The 19451-nt window shown below is 44.6% G+C and overlaps 3 protein-coding genes across 3 annotated transcripts in view; all 3 read right to left on the bottom strand.

Moving 5' to 3' along the window:
* The window catches only part of LOC309564355 (uncharacterized protein), a gene marked incomplete at its 3' end in the record, with an annotated part of 715072 nt that overhangs the window by 49012 nt on the left and 646609 nt on the right, over positions 1–19451 (bottom strand).
* LOC309563353 (uncharacterized protein) overlaps positions 1–19451 on the bottom strand; it is a gene marked incomplete at its 3' end in the record, with an annotated part of 522832 nt that overhangs the window by 11016 nt on the left and 492365 nt on the right.
* Positions 534–19277, bottom strand: LOC309563356 (uncharacterized protein; the record flags this gene model as incomplete). Its single annotated transcript, XM_082267750.1, has 5 exons — positions 534–729; positions 18479–18524; positions 18761–18899; positions 19030–19127; positions 19244–19277. 5 exons carry the CDS (start codon positions 19275–19277, stop codon positions 534–536), a joined length of 513 nt encoding a protein of 170 aa, XP_082123876.1.

Below are 19451 nucleotides of genomic sequence, written 5' to 3'. Positions count from 1 at the left end.
AGGGTTAGATTGGGAGTAAGGAGTGGGGGACAGCAGTGTTAGATGAGGGGTGAGAAATGGAGAACAGCAGTGTTAGATGGGGGGTGAGAAATGGAGAACAGCAGTGTTAGATGGGTGGTGAGGAGTGGGGACAGCGGTGTTAGATGGGGGGTGAGGAGTGGGGACAGCAGTGTTAGATGGGGGGTGAGGAGTGGGGACAGCAGTGTTAGATGGGGGATGAGGAGTGGGGACAGCAGTGTTAGATGGGGGGGTGAGGGACAGCAGTGTTAGATAGGGGGTGAGGGGTGGGGGACAAAGGTGTTAGATGGGGGGTTGAGGAGTGGGGGACAGCGGTGTTAGATGGGGGGCAGGTAGCCTGGTCTGGTGTCTTATGACACATGCAGAGTATAGATGGCACAGACCCGGTCATCCAGTATATACAGATCTGGGGGCCCAGTTGGTGTTCAGGCAGAGGACGGGATTAATGTTAGTTGGGGGGCGTTCTGCTGAATATTTCTAGAAGGGAGTGTCCAAGTCACCATAAGCTCTGCTTCTCACCCAGATAAATTGTGGATACCTTGGATCAGTCTGGTGGGGGCTGGAGAAAGTTTTGCTGTTTGGAAGCACGATGTGCGTGCATGCATGCTTTTGTTTTCACCGGGGCACCAGAAACAGATCCTCAGTGTTATGTGTTCCTCTGTTTCTGTTCCCCCAGTGGCAAAAAGGAAGGAGGACATTTTCTTTAGGTAACTAAAGATTACAAATATAAAATAAGATCTTATTACCTCCTTTGCTGCCAGTTCCAGCAACATCTCCTCTCTTCTTCCTCCTAACTCACCACTCACTCTGGAACGTTCTATGTATACTTGACATAACTTCCTGTCTGTAACTACATCACTTCCTGTCAGTATCTTACATCACTTCCTGTCTATTCCTCATCACTTCCTGTCTGTGCGTTCCATCTGAGAGAAGTCAGGTCACCATCTTGTGGACCATATTGGGATTTTTGTACTTAGCGTACTTATGGTGATTGTAGGCGTATTTGTTCCTCGCAGCAAAACAGTTGAGTACTCTCGTGATGATTTGGTATTTGCTCTAACAGGTAACTTTTCAGGACTGGCCTTCAGGGTGTTCTCCCTTCATCTTCTTCCGAACAGTATCAGTATTTCTTGCTAGAAAACAACTTAGAACCCCCAAACATTATACAATTCTTTTTAGCCGAGACCCAAGAGAAAAAAATTGGGATAGTTGCAATTTTTTTTGTCACATGGTATTTGCACAGCAGTTTGAAAACGCAATTTTTGGGGGGAAAAATACACTTTAATTCATTAAAAAAACAAATTACCCCTAAACCTCAATTTTTTTCTATAATGGGAAAGATGATGTTATGCTGAGCAAATAGATACCTAATATGTCATGCTTTAAATTGGCGCACACTCGTAGAATGGCAACAAACTACGGTACTTATAAATCTCCATAGGCATTTACATTGTTTTTTGCCAATGATGGGACCCTCTTTCCTCCCAGTGCCCATGAGAGCTGTTGATAGCCAGACCATTATTCTTGATTTTACGGATAGTCTACAGATGGGAATAGTGCCAGCGTGGCACCAATATTTAACCACTTAAGCCCCGGAAGATTTTACCCCCTTCCTGACCAGGGGGTATTTTGCGATTCGGCACTGCGTGACTTTAACGGACAATTGCGCGGTCGTGCGACGCCGTACCTAAACAAATTTGACGTCCTTTTTTTCCCACAAACAGAGCTTTCTTTTGGTGGTATTTGATCACCTGTGCGATTTTTTGATCATGCGCTATAAACAAAAAAAGAGCATCAATTTTGCAAAATTAACAATATTTTTTCACATTTTTTTATATGAAATTCCCCCCAAAAAAAAAGTAAAAATCAAAATTTTTTAACATTTTCGGCCAATTTGTTTTATGCTACATGTTATATTTAAAATTGACTCACCAGTCCTGCCGCAGGAAACTGCTATAACTAAGAATCCAATCTTCACTCTTCACGGTGAGCATGGTCTTAGGGACATTCAAGGACTGGGTCCCCTATATAAGAGGGGCCATGGCCTTGGACCTGTACTGCACCCTGCATGGAGCGCCTTTGGGGTTTGGTATTTCAAGGGTCCGTATCCCAGGGTCCAGCACCTAAAAAGGACAGCCAGGATGGCTTGGGTACCATCTTTTTAGTCCATTGACTGTTTTAGATGGATCCAATAGCTAACTCCTTAGATCCAGTGATCTTTGTTTGGGGTATGATAACAAAATCTTCTTTCTTCTTCTTTTAAACATAACAAACATGTGGAGCACCTCTCCACAGCTACCTTCACCTTTTAGACACTGGCGAAAAAACAGAAGTACTTCCTGTATGGGAGGATTTATATAGGGGGTCATCAATTCTGGTGGGTTGCCAGTGTCCTTCACCTATAGGTGGCTATATAACCCATATGTTATGATTTATGGCTCTGTGTCCCGTGATGTACGAAAAGAAAGAAGCACATCGTCGGCAAAAGCCACCACTTTGTATTCTCTGTCTCTTACCGTAATGCCCCTAATATTCACGTTGGCCCGGAGTCTGTTTAAGAAAGGTTCTAAAGTCATTATGAACACCAAGGGGGAGAGGGGACAACCCTGCCTTGTCCCATTGGTGATATGGAAAGCGTCCGAAAGGTGGCCATTAGCTCTCACCCTGGCCAAGGGGGGTAGAATATAGAGCCAGAATGCTAGCACACATGCGAGGACCCAGTCCCAGTGATCGAAGCATTGCTGCCATGTAATCCCATGCCACCCTGTTGAACGCCTTCTCAGCGTCAAGCGAGAGAAAGAAGCCCTATTGATTAGAGGAAGTGAGCAAATGATGTAGGTTCAGGGCCTTAATCGTATCTCTGTCTTCTCTGACTGGCATAAAACCTACTTGGTCTAAGGGGATCAGGTGTGGAAGAATAGGGAGCACTCTGTTGGCTAACATTTTAGCGTAGAGCTTAATGTCCACGTTTAGAAGCAAAATGGGTCTGTAATTGGATGTAAGCGGGGGGTCTTTGTTTTCCTTAGGTATGACTGTAATATGCGCTTCGAGGAGGCGGTCTAGGGGGGTTGGAGAGTCAGGCAGTGAATTAAGTGTATTAAGTTGCTGGGGAAGAAGGATATATGAGAAGCATTTGTAGTATTGAACTGTGAGTCCATCGGGACCAGGACTTTTACCAGGTTTCATTTGTTTTAGGGCAGTCTCTAACTCAGTCAAGGTAAATGGTTTCTCTAGTTCTGTCTTTTTCTCTGTCGAAATAGCAGTGGGGCTGTATTCGGATAGGAAGTCCTCAATTAAGCGATTGCGTGTGGTCTGTTCGTGGGGGGAAGGCTCAGAAGTGTCAAAGTTGTACAGCTTCTGGTAAAAAAGTTGGAATTGTTTGGTTATGTCCTCATTTTTGGTGAGAGTGTTACCTAGTCTATCCTGAAGGTGATGTATAGTAGTACTTGTTCACGAGCTACGTACAGCTCTGGTAAGTAGCTTTCCGCTTTTATTACCCTGTTCATAGAATATTTTCTGATTAAGTATATAACGGCGGCGAGTCCATTTACCTAGTTCCTCCACCAAGATAGAACGTGTATACTCCAGGTCTCTAAGGGTATTTTGATCTCGTGTTTTTTTTATGAACCTTTTCTAACATTCGAATGTGGTCTGTTAGTGACTAAATGAATTTCTGTTTTTCTTTTTTTGCCACAGCTGATATAGAGAGGAGTTCACCTCTCACCACATATTTATGTGCTTCCCATATTAGAACCTCAGACGAGTCCGGGGTATGATTTTCTTTGAAGTAGTTTGTTAAGCAAGTTGAGATGTGATTCATGTCTTTTGGGTCTTTTAAGAGAGAGGGGTTAAGTCTCCAAATTTTAGTAGTGGTATTTGTTTCTGAGAAGGTAAGTGTCATGGTGATTGGGTGGTGATCCGAAAGAACCATAGGTTCTACTGTGGCTTGGGTAAGGCTTGACAGATCTTGTTGAGATAAGAAGAAATAATCAATCCTCGAGTACTTCTGATGGGGTGTGGAAAAGTAAGTGTAGTCCCTCCCATTGGGGTTAAGCATACGCCGGGTGTCCTGGAGGGAGAGCTCGTGCAGTTTGGTTCTAATTTGTCGCAGGGCTCGAAAAGGTAGAATTGTGCTGCCTGAGGAGGTATTGACTACAGGGGAGGGGAGGTGGGGGGGACATTGAAGTCTCCTCCCAAGATCAGCATGCCCTCCCAAAAATCGGTTAACAAGTCACATATGGCGCTTTTCCACTGCATGGAACCGAACGGTTCGGCTCGCTTTTGTGCTTTTCCACTGCTGGTACCGCATGGTATGGTGTAGGAACGGTTCGGTACGGTACGGCGGCGCTTTTCCACTGCATGGAACGGTACGGCTCTCAAAAACAGTACCACCTCGATTGTGGTTCCAAGAGGTACCATACCCAGTACCATATCCTACAATCCTTTGCATGCAGTCACTACTAGCCACTGATTGGTCAGAGAATCCCACCCACCCCATTGTTATCCCACCCACTTAACTTTAGTACTACTTTAGTGGAAAAGCAAACCATACCGTACTGTACCGAACCGTTCCAACACCGTACCATGCGGTACCAGCAGTGGAAAAGCAAACCGGGCCAAGCAGGGCCGAGTAGAGCCGAGCCGGTACTTGCAGTGGAAAAGTGCCAATAGTTTCCTGAAAAAGGAGACTTGATGTTCTTTGGGGCAATATATGTTCGCAAGGTTCATTGGCCGAGATGCATATGTGCCCTTTAAGAAATCATATCGCCCCTCAGGTCAATCAGTGAGTCTGAAATCGTAAAATGAAATGTGCTTAGATCGCAAGATGGACACCCCCTTGGTTTTAGAATGCAGGTTTGTGGCATGGACCACTGTAGGAAATGTTTTGTTCGTGAGTCTTGGAATAGTGTCTGAGCAGAAATGTGTCTCTTGTATAAAAATGATGTGAGCTTTGTATTTAGCAGACAGGACTCTGGAGCATTTCTCCGGCAAATTTAGACCCTTGATGTTCACAGAGAGGCATTTCAAAGACAGGTACAAATGGAGCTGGTGTCTCTAATCATGTTCACACGAGTGATGTCTGGAATAAACAAGACCGTAGTTCGAGCCAGAGAAGATGCGAGTAAATATAGGCAACAACGCAGCTTTTTCATTTTCCTTTAATCTCTAGTCCCCTTCCTTCCTTCCTTGGGTAGGTAAAAGGGAGAGGAAGAGAAAAAAAAAGGGGGGGGGGAGAGGCGGTAAGTAGAAGAAAGGAGGAAATTGAGGAAGAAGGGGAGACAGTCAGAGAGGGAGCAGAGTTAGAAAAAAGAGTGGGAAAACACCAGAGATTAGAGGCAGGCCAGCTATACCACCTAGTGAATAAGAAAAGGTGCCAGTGGGTCAGAGGGTACTGAGTGGGTTAGTGAGAAAGACAAACGTAGTCAAGAGACTATGCATCGGAGGGCTGAAAGGGCTTAAGAAAAATTCTAAGGAAACAAAATAAGTTCAATATCAGGGTCATAGTAAGGTTAATAGCAAGGCTTCCTACCCCCTTCACAACTGTCGGGGAGAGCAACAGAGCACCTATATATAGAAGTAATGCAGCTTGAGGAAAGGGCGATCAACAACTCATCACCGGCCAAACAGGAACAAGATCTATTGTGACAGCCACACAAGGTAGCACACATATGGTGGGACCAAACCCCCATTTTTATTTATGGATTGTCTTCAGATTTGGTAGTTATTTCTTTTGCATTTGCTCGCTATTCTTTTTTAATATACATGTCTTTTGGTTCATAGCTGCAGCAGCTTTAGAAATACATGGGTATGCTCCCCCAAATTTTTTGCCTGTTTATTATGTATTCGGTCTGACCAGACTATCGAGGTTGAGCAACCCTCCCCACCCCCCCAAACACACCTGTACTCAATCAGTGTCCACCATCAAGTGGATATAGGAGGAGTCCCCTGTAGTGCATTTGCACATCCTTCCCAGCAAGGAGTATTATCTCCAAGGGTTAGAAAGGGCTGGATTCATCTCTTTTTCATGGATAGGGTAGGACCCACTGATAATGGGGTACTTTGACGCAGTAGTGGGCTTGAGCACGATATGGCCATATGGTGGGACCAAACCCCCATTTTTATTTATGGATTGTCTTCAGATTTGGTAGTTATTTCTTTTGCATTTGCGCGCTATTCTTTTTTAATAGGCAACAAAGACGGCCACCCCCCCCCCCCCCCCCATCTGAGCACAACCTCAGCAATAAGGGAGATGTAACCGCAGGAGTAGCCACATCTAAACAAACAGGGGGCACCCCCCCCCCACCAGACAGTCTCAGAAAGGGGCCAGCTGCACCCACGTCCACACCTCCAGCGCGTTGAATCGGACTACATTAAACAAAGAATTAAGCATGTAAATTTCAACACAATTAACATTGTAAACCTAATAAACTGTTTCAGCAACACATCTACCAAACACCAGGTATCATGCATATTGACCCCCCCCCAAAAAAGGGGGGAGGGGTGCCAGTCTATCATCCCTGGGTTCAGCACCCCCTTGTGAGTTCAGCACTCTCTTGTCATCCAAAGGTAAACAGCACTCATCTAATGTAGGCGTCATCTAGGTCTTTATTGGATAGGACCAGGGTCAACTTTCTGTAGCAGAGCTTGGTGGAGCCATCTCTCCAATCTAGAGTCTCCTGGTTACTTGGATGTCCTGGATATACTATTTGGCATAGGCTGCGAGTATTTTAGGGAAATCAAAGAAAACAAAAAAGGGCGCACCGACCTAGCGCATTATCCTCAGTAGAAGGCTTTATTTACGTAACAATAAAAAATGGCTACTCACAGACGTAGATGAAAGTACATCATATCAAGCTAGATTGCTCCAATGTCCGGGTGTAGTCCATACAATCGTTCATAATCGATGAGATGACGGCTGGCGCGTTTCGAGGCCTAGCCTCTTCCTCAGAGGGCTCTGAGGAAGAGGCTAGGCCTCGAAACGCATCAGCCGTCATCTCATCGATTATGAACGATTGTATGGACTACACCCGGACATTGGAGCACTCTAGCTTGATATGATGTACTTTCATCTACGTCTGTGAGTAGCCATTTTTTATTGTTACGTAAATAAAGCCTTCTACTGAGGATAATGCGCTAGGTCGGTGCGCCCTTTTTTGTTTTCTTTGATTCTAGTACCGGTGGACTACCCCAGTCCGATATGGGCAGCAAGACTTAAGCCATTTGAGAAGCCAGTTGTGAGTCCCGTGAGGAGTGTGGTCGAGGGGTTTGGATACCAAGCGCAGGAGGAGGGTGGTCATACCCTATTGTTTTTATTTTAGGGAAATGTCTGTAGGAATAAATGCAGTATCCATGCTATCAATGAAGCGATGTGGTTAAAGTTCAGAGGGAAAAAGAAAAAGTAAAAAAAACACGGGGGAATACGGGAGAAAAAGGTAACAATGGGCTAAGTTCGAACAGACTGTTTCTGATGGGTTTCTCAATCACAGAGCAAAGCTTTCCATAAGGCAATCAGCATCCTCCATTTGCTCGAATAGGCCATGGGGCTCCATCTGTTAAGGTCCCTTCTAGCTGACTGTGGAGCTGGAGATGACAGATTTTGTTGGCGCCTGCGAGATCTATGGCGCTGGGCTTTGGACGATGGGCCACTGGACATTGTCTGCCAAGGCTCTGTGGGGAAGAAGAATGAGTACCAATCTGGCAACTTCTGCGGGTGCAGGCCCATGGCTTCACAGAAGTTGGGTAGGTCTTCCGGAGTTTGTAGGAGCACTGTGCGCCCACTAGTTGTGGCAGAAAGCCAAAACGGGAATTTCCTCCTCCTCCTCCAAACACAGTGAGTTGAGTTGATACCAAAGAGTTAGATTTTGGTCTCATCTGACCACAAAACTTTCACTCAGTTCTCCTCTGAATCATTCAGATGTTCATTAGCAAACTTCAGACGGGCCTGTACATGTGCATTCTTGAGCATGGGGACCTTACGGACGCTGCAGGATTTCAGTCCTTCATAGTGTGTTACCAATTGTTTTCTTGGTGACTATGGTCCCAGCTGCCCTGATATCATCAACAAGATTCTCCCATGTAGTTCTGGGCTGATTCTTCACCATTCTCAGGATCATTGAAACTCCACAAGGTGAGATCTTGCATGGAGCCCCAGATCGAGGGAGATTGACAGTTATTTTGTGTTTCTTCTATTTGCGAATAATCACACCAACTGTTGTCACCCTCTCATCAACCTACTTGGCGATGGTCTTGTAGCCCATTCCAGCCTTGTGTAGGTCTACAATCTTGTCCCTGACATCCTTGGACAGCTCTTTGGTCTTGGCCATGGTGGAGAGATTGGAATTTAATTGATTAATTGCTTCTGTGGACAGGTGTCTTTTATACAGGTAACAAGCTGAGATTAGGAGAACCTTTAAGAGAGTATAGAAGACAAATGGGAGCCAGAGATCTTGCTGATTGATAGGGGGGTCAAATACTTATTTCACTCAATAAAATGCAAATTAATTTATAAATTAATTTATAACTTTTTTGAAATGCGTTTTTCTGGATATTTATGTTGTTATTCTGTCTCTCACTGTTAAAATAAACCGACCATTAAAATTATAGACTGATCATTTCTTTGTCAGTGGGCGAACATACAAAATCAGCAGGGGTTCAAATACTTTTTTCCCCTCATTGTAGCCAGTAAGCTGATAGCCTCACGTTAGGTTTCTCCCAGTCCTCCTACCCTCGGAGACTGGATCCAGGAAATGGATAAACCTCTAATGTTTGAGAAATATACTTAACCTTAAAGTAATGCCTCCCGGAATTTTGAAAAAGAGTTGAAAAAATGGAGGGATGCATCACGTTTCCAATTTTTAATTTTAATTCTCCTAACTCTAATGTATAATAAAGGTTGGGTATGTTCTCTCTTATTAGTCGAGAGTGATAGGTCAGGGACAACCTGGTTTTCAGTGCCAGCTGACCTGGACTGTCCACAGAAGGGACCGAATTGTCCCACAATGACACGATGTTGTGTTGTTGGGGACTAGAATGGAACTGGGCAAATGGAGCTGTCTAGAACAGTGGTCTCCAAACTGCGGCCCAGGGGCCAGATTCCCTTTGCTTGCTTTTATCTTGCCCTTGGGGCACGATTTCTCCCACTGACATCAATGATGGAGCGGAATTCCTCCTAATGACACCAGTGATGGGGCATTATCCCTCCCACTGACACCAACGATGGGGCACTGCATTACATTAACTGAGAATTGTGCGGTCGTGCAACGCTGTACCCACATAAAATTGATGTTCTTATTTTCCCACAAATAAAAGTTTATTTTGGTGGTATTTTATCACCTCTGCGATTTTCATTTTTTGTGCTATAAAACAAAAAAAAAGATGATTTTGATAAAAAAAAAAAAATACAGTATGTATTACTTTCTGCTATAAATCATCCAATAAAAAAAAATATAAACAAAATCAAATTTCTTCATCAGTTTAGACCAATTTCTATTCTGCTATAAATTTTTTATAAAAAAAAAAAATCCCAATAAGTGTTTATTGATTGGTTTGCGCAAAAGATATCGCCTCTACAAACGATGGTATACTTTTATAGAATTTTAATTTTTCAATGTTTTTTCTAGTAATGGCGGCGATCAGCGACATATAGCGGGACTGCGACATTGCGGTGGTCAAATTGCACAGCTAACTGATAATTTTTTTGGGGACCAGTGACACCAATACAGTGATCAGTGCTAAAAGAAATATGCAGTTACTGTACTTACTGTACTTCTGTATGAGGTACAGAACGCCAGGGAGGGGAGTGTGGGTGGGCAGACAGAGGGGTAGGGGTGGGAGGAGGAGTAGATCAAGCCCTTTCCTCTCCTGTCAGTGTATGGGTGGGGTCGGTGTGCACATCTATGCACTCAGGGGTTGTGGTACTTGGGTAGCCACAGTCCATTCCGAATATTGTGTCCAGGTTTTAGGTGGCCTGAAACTCGGACACACGATTCAAAACCTTAACTGTCCAGGTGAATCCTGGATGGGTGGCAACCCTACTGGAAGCGCCAGCTAATTGTGGTATCCTGGTTAAAGGGTTTTAATAGCGAAGGACTAAAACAATCACAAGAGGTAAAATGTGCTCATCTGGTGTCAGAGTCTGTGGATCCTCCTAGAAGCATCTTGCAGGACCGCTGTCATCTGTTCCGGCTGCTGGGCAGAGAGATGGCTGGCTCTTGAGCCTGGAGGAGCCCCAAGAAACCACGCTAACTAACTTGGAAGGCACAACAGAAGTGGCATTGGATGGATAGAAGGTATCCGACGAGAGGATAAGCAAGGCTTTGTGCTCAGAGTATTTGGCTCCTTCTACAGGCCTTTACTCTTGGTCTATACAGAGCCAGTCACAAGGACAGCAGCCATAGGCGGTCCCGTGCATCCCTTTATTGTACCCGCATAACCAAAGACCAGTGACTTTTTCTGGATTACCCCCTACCCTGATCATTGGTATTTTTAGATATTTATTGCTGCCTGGACTATATATAAACTCTGTGCGCCAGTATCTCCTTTCTTCATTAGTAGAAACACAGGATCTCCATCTTCCCTATTAACAGAACGGCTTGTTTACATTGGCAGACCATTGTTCGGCATCTCTCTCGAGAACGATTGCCGGATGCCAACGGACACCATGTCCGCCAGACCTGCTGATTGGCTCCCGCTGTGCCCAGCAGGTGCTGGGTGTCGGCCGCACGTGTGCACACCCCAGACCCGGAAATGCAGATGACGTACAGATACGTGATTTTGCACAGAACGCCCGCTCCACCGCAATACAAGTACATGGGGCGGTCAAAAAAAGTCTCCCTCATAAAGAGAGAGGCTATGATCTGGTGGATTGCATGTGGAACTCCTGGGCCCAGCTGAGGACATTTAGGGCCTTAAGATTGAAGATGTGGTGGATATCTCCTTTTGGTTTGGGAACTGTGGACAGAGTAGAACTCCTGGAACTCTTCTGGCCTTAGCTCAGTGAGATAGAGTTTTGAAAACTAATGTCATAGACAGGTTGCCAAAAAGTTTAGGGCTTTAGAAAGGGCCTCCAATGGCTTGTCAATGTGGTGCCTTCTCGACTCTCCATCTCACTAATAAAACCCCAATGGATGACTCTCTATGAACTGATCACATTCCAATCACCGATCATCTAATCATTGGTAAAAAAAAGAAGACTCGGCCCAGAATATTGTACGAAGCATTTTTTATTGTACAAGATCAGAATAAGCGATTACCACACAGTAAATTATATGAATAAAATAAAGATCAAATATTTTATAATAGAATTAACAAATGTGTCAAATGTATTAATAATCATACATTGGTTGGACCAATAAAAAGCCGGCTACTTCAATAAATCAAAAAGGAGCAAAAAAATCAAGCAGCCAATTAAAAAGGTTCACCAGTGAAAGATAAATCCTGATTGGCTGCTGTGGGTTAATGCATTTTACAGTGATCTTTTTCCATCCAGTAGGTTAGATCTATATAAATATTTATAAGTAGAACACAAAAATAATAAAGCATTTCCCGTTAGGTCCTCATGCAGTTGCATGATAGGACATGTATTGAAATGATTGCTCGCTTGTTGCCCCATGTAGTGTCATGATTGCCCATTTCTTGCCCCATGTAGTTGCACGATGGACCATGTATGGTCACGATTGCTCTCCTGTTGCCCTATGTATTGTCATGATCGCCCACCTGTTACCCCCTGTATTGGGATGATTTGCCACTTGTGGCCTCATGTATTGCTATGATTGCCCACTTGTTGCCCCATGTATTGTCATGGTTGCCCACTTGTTGCCCCATGTATTGTCGTGATTTCCTGCCTGTTGCCTCATGTGGGGAGGGATCGGTAAAGGTAGACAGTTGAGTCATGATTTTACCACCCCCTCAAGCTTAAATAGCAGCCGGATGGGGCTGTACACATGCCACTACTATTTGCGGCTCCTGCAAACCTCACACCCCCCGGTCACATTGGGCAATGCTATTCAACTGAATGGGGTTGTGTCGCAACAGCCCTGATGCATACGGCTGTGGCGTACTGGCGTGGGCTTTACAGAGTTAACATAAGGGCTCCCAGCTGCCTGCCAACCACGCAGCGGGTCAGAGGGCGATACGGGTGTAAGCGAACCCTGAGTGGACTGTGGTGGTTTCACATTTGTTTATGGACTAAACGGTTCCACCCGTTACAATCCAGCGTCCATTTCCCATAGTACCAGCAGGGGGTGCACTCTGATGTTTCATTATATTTCCTTTATTTTTAAACTTTCCCGCACTCTCAACATGAAAGTGGAGCCTCTAATATAAGTGTAGCACCCTCCTAGGTAGGTGCTAGGAAAAAGCATTACGTGGCTCTGTCTGCTTATCAGGAGAGCTGGATCTGTTAGTTGTGCCTGTCACATGTTTCCAAGTGTGATTTATTGGGTCTAAGGGAGTCTCCCCACTGTATCCAATAAGGGAGCTTGTTGGACAGTGGAGGAAACCTAACCAGTAGCACACCAGGGTTTATGGCTGTCTCAGTGGGCAGGCATTCTCACAATGCATCCTGGGATTGGCTATAAATCCTAAGGGAGCATGTGACAGGGCTGTATCTGCTCCTGCAGGTGCGAGGAAGGTGGTTCAGGCGGTCGGCCTAGTGAACCAGGTGTGGAGCTGAGCTGCAGAAGATCCAGTGGAGCTGCTGGCAGTATCTTTTGGAAAAAACAGTATCGTGAGTACCAGGGGGTCTGCCTAGGAGAGGGGACCACTCCAGAGAAGTCAGGGGGATTAAGGAGCTAGCTCACACAGGAAGTTAACAGTAAAAGGGGGTGCTGTGTAGTCGACCCTGAAGATTAGGAACAAAGTGGGTGCCAGGAAGGGCCCTGAAGTGTTCAGCGGTACAGTACAGATTATCTCAGGATGCAGTTTACCTCAGGATACAATTTACCTCAGGATGCAGTTTACATTAGGATACAGTTTACCTCAGGATACAGATTACCTCAGGATACTGTTTACCTCAGGATACTGTTTACCTCAGGATACAGATTACCTCAGGATACTGTTTACCTCAGGATACAGATTACCTCAGGATACAGATTACCTCAGGATACAGATTACCTCAGGATACAATTTACCTCAGGAAACTCAATTATTCTACTTCACAGCCAAGGGCAAAGTGAAACAGCGGCCTAGCCGTGACTAGCATTACTCAGCATTACTCAGCGTTTTCAAGTCGTCCCAGCCGATTGTGCATAGTTGTATACAGTTGGAGTATCCCACTCATTCCCTTCTCCCATTCAAGTTCCAAATAAAAACACAAAAACCAAAGATACTAAACTGTTTCCTGACTGAGCTAAAACACTTGGGAAAATGTCAGACTGTCATGTTGTTGCTAATGGTAACCAAGGGGAACCCGTAACCAGCAGCTTCCAAGGGAGTAGTGCTACATAAGTGTGAATTCTTTGCCATTTGAAGTGTATATAAGGAGTGAAACATTTCCCACGCTCTGAACATGAAATGGGACGCTCGCCCGTATGAACATTATGGTTGCCAAAAAAAAAGAAACCTTTGTTTGGAAAAATTTCCGCACTCGGAAAATTAAAAAGGGCACTCACCTGTGTGTATTCTCTGATGGCTAAGAAGACTTCCTTTACTATTAAAACATTTCCCACACTCTGAACATGAATAGGGACGCTCATCTGTGTGTTTTCTCTGATGGCTAAGAAGGGTTCCTTTTTCAATAAAACATTTCCCGCACTCTGAACATGAATAGGGACGCTCACCTGTGTGTATTCTCTGGTGTCTAAGAAGGCTTTTTTTCTGATTAAAACATCTCCCGCACTCCGAACATAAATAGGGAAGCTCACCTGTGTGTATTCTGTGATGGCTAAGAAGGCTTCCTTTCTGATTAAAGCATTTCCCGCACTCTGAACATGAATAGGGAAGCTCATCCGTGTGTATTTTCTGATGTCTAAGAAGGTTTCTTTTCTGATTAAAACATTTCCCGCACTCTGAACATGAATAGGAACACTCACCTGTGTGTATTATCTGATGGCTAAGAAGGTTTCCTTTATGATTAAAACATTTCCCGCACTCTGAACATGAATAGGGACGCTCACCCCTGCGTATTCTCTGATGGCTAAGAAGGTTTCCTTTACGACTAAAACATTTACCGCACTCTGAACACGAATAGGGACGCTCACCCGTGTGTATTCTCTGATGGCTAAGAAGGTTTCCTTTGCGATTAAAACATTTCCCGCACTCTGAACATGAATAGGGAAGCTCACTCGTGTGTATTTTCTGATGGCTAACAAGGCTTCTTTTATAATTAAAACATTTCCCGCACTCTGAACATGAATAGGGACGCTCCCCTGTGTGAATTCCCTGGTGCTGAAGAAGGTGTCCTTTTTGACTAAAACATTTCCCGCACTCTGAACATGAATAGGGAAGGTCACCTGTGTGTATTCTCTGATGGTTAAGAAGGCTTCTTTTCTGTTTAAAACATTTCCCACACTCTGAACATGACAATGAATTCTCCCCTGTATGATCCCCTTTATGGTTTAGAGAAGATTCCCTGGGATTAGATGGTTTTCTGCACCCGTCTGCACTGTCAGATATTAGAGGACTATGTGAAGTATCAGGAGATTCCTCAGAATTAGACATATCCAATGATCTCCTCCAATGGTGAGGTCTGTCATGTATATTATGAGGAACGGGATTTACTTCTGAAGAAGATGCCATGTCATTATCTTCTGTAGTCACATCTTCCCCCGATGTCCTTCTATTCACACCACAGAGTCCGTCTGTCAGAAGTCAAGAAAAATTACCAAGAGTTTTCCACACTCATATACACTGCGCAACACTTTATAATCAGAGTATAGCATCAAGTCAGGGAAACTCCTGGGATATTCATCTGGTTAGTGAAGTAGCAGAGGGGGTTGTTAATCAGTTTCAGCTGCTTTGGTGTTAAAGAATTTACCAACAGGTACACTAGATGGGCAATGAGACGACCTCCAAAACAGGAATGGTTTTACAGGTGGAGGCCACTGACATTTTTTTCCTTACTCATCTTTTCTGAGTGTTTGTCACTAGTTTTGCATTTGGCTAGGGTCAGTGTCACTACTGGTAGAATGAGGCCATACCTGGACCCTATAGAGGTTGCACAGACAGTCCAACTCCTCCAGGATGGCACATCAATACGTCCCATTGCCAGAAGGTTTTCTGTGTCTCCCGGCACAGTCTCAAGAGCATGGAGGAGATTCCAGGAGACAGGCAGTTACTCTAGGAGAGATGGACAGGGCCATAGAAGGTCCTTAACCCATCAGCAAGACCAGTATCTACTCCTTTGTGCAAGAAGGAACAGGATGAGCGCTGCCATAGCCCTACAAAATGACCTCCAGCAGGACACTGGTGTGAATGTCTCTGACCAAACAATCAGAAACAGACTTGATGAGGGTGGCCTGAGGCCCAACATCCTCTAGTGGGCCCTGTGCTCACTGCCTGGCACCGTAGAGCTTGATCGGAATTTACCATTAAACACCAGTTGTCAGGTCCACCACTGGCACCCTGTGCTTTTCACAGATGAGAGCAGGTTCACCCTGAGCACATGTGACAGACGTGAAAGGGTCTGGAGAAGCCATGGAGAACATTATACTGCCTGTAACATCGTTCAGCATGACCGGTTTGGTGGAGTCAGTAATGGTCTGGGGAGGCAAATCCATGGAGGGACGCACAGACCTCTACAGGCTAGACAATGGCACCCTGACTGCCATTAGGAATCGAGATAAAATCCTTGGACCCACTGTCAGACCCTATGCTGGTGCAGTGGGTCCTGGGTTTCCCTTGGTGCACAACAATGCCCAGCCTTATGTAGCGAGAGTATGCAGCCAGTTCTTGGAGGATGAACGAATTGATACCATTGAATGGCCCCCATGCTCGCCTGACCTAAATCCAATAGAACAGGGGTCCTCAAACTTTTTAAACAGGGGGCCAGATCACTGTCCCATGGACACTGTTGGGGGCCGGACTATAGTTTGAAAAAAATATGAACGAATTCCTATGCACACGTTTTATTTGTAGTGCACCAAAAAACTGAAAAAACAATACAATATTTAAAACCATGGCCTCAGGAACTAAAGTGCAAGGAGTGTCATGGGGATTTCACACTCGGTAAAGCCATCACCCGATGTCCCACAACGGGTGATCGCAGGACTCCGGGGTCAGTGGGACTTAAGTTCGCCTAACAGGTTTTCAGTAAAGTTGAACTTACACTTGCCTGTGACTTCCTGTTGTGTCTAGGGGGGCAGGAAGTCGCCTCAATGGGTCACACAAACTGACCAGGTTTTCATCTACTCCATCCATGTCTGTAAACAGACCGCACGTGTTTTCTTTAAAAGAGTTCCTCTTCAATCTACAGTCTGGTCTCTGGAGGAACTGATAAATACATCAGAAAGGTATACCTATGCAAACCACGTTACCCTGAGGCATTCCTGCGGTGAAGATGAGGCCCAAGTTCCTGTGTAGTGTAAGGGGGGACTCACAAATCAAGAACTCTCCATAGGAAGTGCGCGCTAGCTGTCACCTGTCCTGAGCGCACACAGCACACGCCGCATGCACCTGACTCCCAGACACTCTACTTCCGCTATACTTTACAGATCCCTCTAATTGGTTGCTTACACACCGCAGAAGTAAAAGCTCTCCTACTTGCCATTAGTCCCCTGATTGTCATAAGAAGGTCGGATCTGTCGGTGATTGTATGCACTATGGTGATGAAAGGACGGAGGCGGGGCAAAAGCAGGAAGCGATGGAAGTCGCTGCGGTGTCTCTGATTTGATTGGCTCATGTTGTATTTATTTTCATCAGCGAGCCTGTCGATTGGCTAGCAATTACGTGATACGGCAGGATGTTGTTTGGCCGATTTCCTGCACACGCAAAAAAAAAAGTCAGCAGACAGCAGCCGTTTTGATTATAGGTTAGGCAACCTCGGCGGGCCGGGTTGAGGACCCTGGCGGGCCGGATGCACCCCGCGGGCCGTAGTTTGAGGAACCCTGCAATAGAACATCTCTGGGACATTATGTTTTAGTCCATCCGATGCTGTCAGGTTGCCAGTGATGTCCTGGTCCAGATCTGTGAGAAAATACCCCAGGACACCATCCGTCGTCTCATTAGTAGCATGTCCCGACGTTGTTAAGCATGCATACAAGCACGTGAGGGCCATACACACTACTGAGGACCATTCTGAGTTGCTGCAATGAAATTTCAGCAAAATGGACTCGCCTGCTGCATCATTTTTTTCACTTTGATTTTCGGGTGTCTTTGAATTCAGCCCTCTGTAGGGTGATAATTTTAATTTCCATCAAACAATGTGGCATCTTTTCCTTCCTAACACATTACCCAGTCCATACCAGTATAGATCCTAACACATTACCCAGTCCATACCAGTATAGATCCTAACACATTACCCAGTCCATACCAGTATAGATCCTAACACATTACCCAGTCCATACCAGTATAGATCCTAACACATTACCCAGTCCATACCAGTATAGATCCTAACACATTTCCTAGTCTATACCAGTATAGATCCTAACACATTTCCTAGTCTATACCAGTATAGATCCTAACACATTACCCAGTTCATACCAGAATAGATACTAACACATTACATAGTCCAAACCAGTATGGATATCCAACATGATATTTTTCCCCATTGAGATCTGATGTGTTTTCAAAATGTTCCTTTCATTCCTTGGAGCAGTGTATGTTGGTCGAGCATTTCAAACTTTAAAAGAGATCTGACATGGATCAAAGATACAACCTTACCCAACCAAACATCACTAAGTAATAATGCGATTGAAATGATGACAATGTTATGGTTTGACATGACGTTACATTGAGGAATAGAGATGGATCTTTCATATGGTGTACAGTATCTCCACCTCATTTGTTGGGAACATGATGTTATATTGAGGAATGGAGATATGGGAAGGTAATTAAAAAAAAAAAATGAGAAGTATTTTTCAGGAGTCATATATGTTGGTCGAGCATTTTTTAAAGTTTAAAGGAGATCTGTGGTGGAACTGGGTGCAATCACAACGCCAAACTTTGACAATTAACCAGATCAATGATACCATCCAACCAAACATCACTAAGTAAGCTTTAAACCATTCTTGCATAATTACCCGAGCTGATATCTGGAGACGTTTGTTTTTCTTCAACTGCATCCACCATCCCAACCTCCTCTGTAAAATGCTGATCACCCCTCACATACGTCTTTTCCTTTATGACCTCAATTTTTTTATTTATGAGATCTTCATCCTAAACCAGCAAAATAGCAGAAATAATATTTAATAAAAATAATAAAAGAATGTTATCTCTTAGGGCTTGGGATCACTTTCCTACATTCTCATCTACCTGATGATGGTGAGGGATGGTGTGATCTTCCTGTGTGGAATCCCGAGAATACAGAGAACGGGGACATCTCTCTGGTGGGTTCCCATTACTGGATCCATCTGTAGGAAACCCACACACTGACTGAATACATTGTTTCTATGTGTTTATCAGATGATGGGGGATCTAGGTGGACCCTCCGTACTGCTCTCTCCTTTACAATAAAATATCCTCTTACCCGGAGATTCGAGGGGCGGCTGATTCTCCATCATGACGTCTTTGTAGAAATGGTCCTACAGATCCTCAAACATCAATCCATATACCCAAACAGTTTTTGTATTTAGTGGTCATCACTCACCTGTGCTGATGTTTGGAGAAGATTCCTCCTCTTTAACTTTGTCCATCATCCCAACCTCTTCCCTGAACTGCTGATCACCCATCACATACGTCTCTTCTTCCTCTTTAACCTCATCTTTTATGTCCATAAGATTTTCATTCTAAACAAACAAAATAGCAGGGAATGGTTTCCTTAAAATGTGAGCAAAAAAAGAACCTTATACCTAAAAGTGGAATATATTTTCCTACAGTCAGGTCACTTTTACGATCACGACATCTATCTTCACCTACCTGATGATGGTGAGGGATGGTGTGACGTTCCTGTGTGGAATCCTGGGAATACAGAGGACAGGGACATCTCTCTGGTGGGTTCCCATTACTGGATCCATCTGTAGGAAACACACACACTGACTGAATACATTGTTTCTATGTGTTTATCAGATGATGGGGGATCTAGGTGGAGCCTCTGTACTGCTCTCTCCTTTACAATACAGTCTCCTCTTACCTGGTGATGTGAGGGGTGGCTGATTCTCCATCATGACTTCCTTGTAAAGATCCTTGTGTACTTCTAAGAATCCTCCTCACCTCTCCAGTCAGGTCTGTGTTTTATTAATAGAGATAAGAGTGATGTCATGTGACAAGCGAGAAAAAGCAAGGTGGCAACATTTGGTCTGGGTGAAGAGTGGGGAACAGAAGCATCGAATATGGGGTGT

This window comes from Pelophylax lessonae (assembly GCF_965119305.1).
Source record: "Pelophylax lessonae genome assembly, chromosome: 9".
In the NCBI taxonomy this organism is placed as follows: Eukaryota; Metazoa; Chordata; class Amphibia; order Anura; family Ranidae; genus Pelophylax; species Pelophylax lessonae.
The sequence above is the reverse complement of the archived record's forward strand: the minus strand, read 5'-3'. Positions and strand labels throughout refer to the sequence as shown.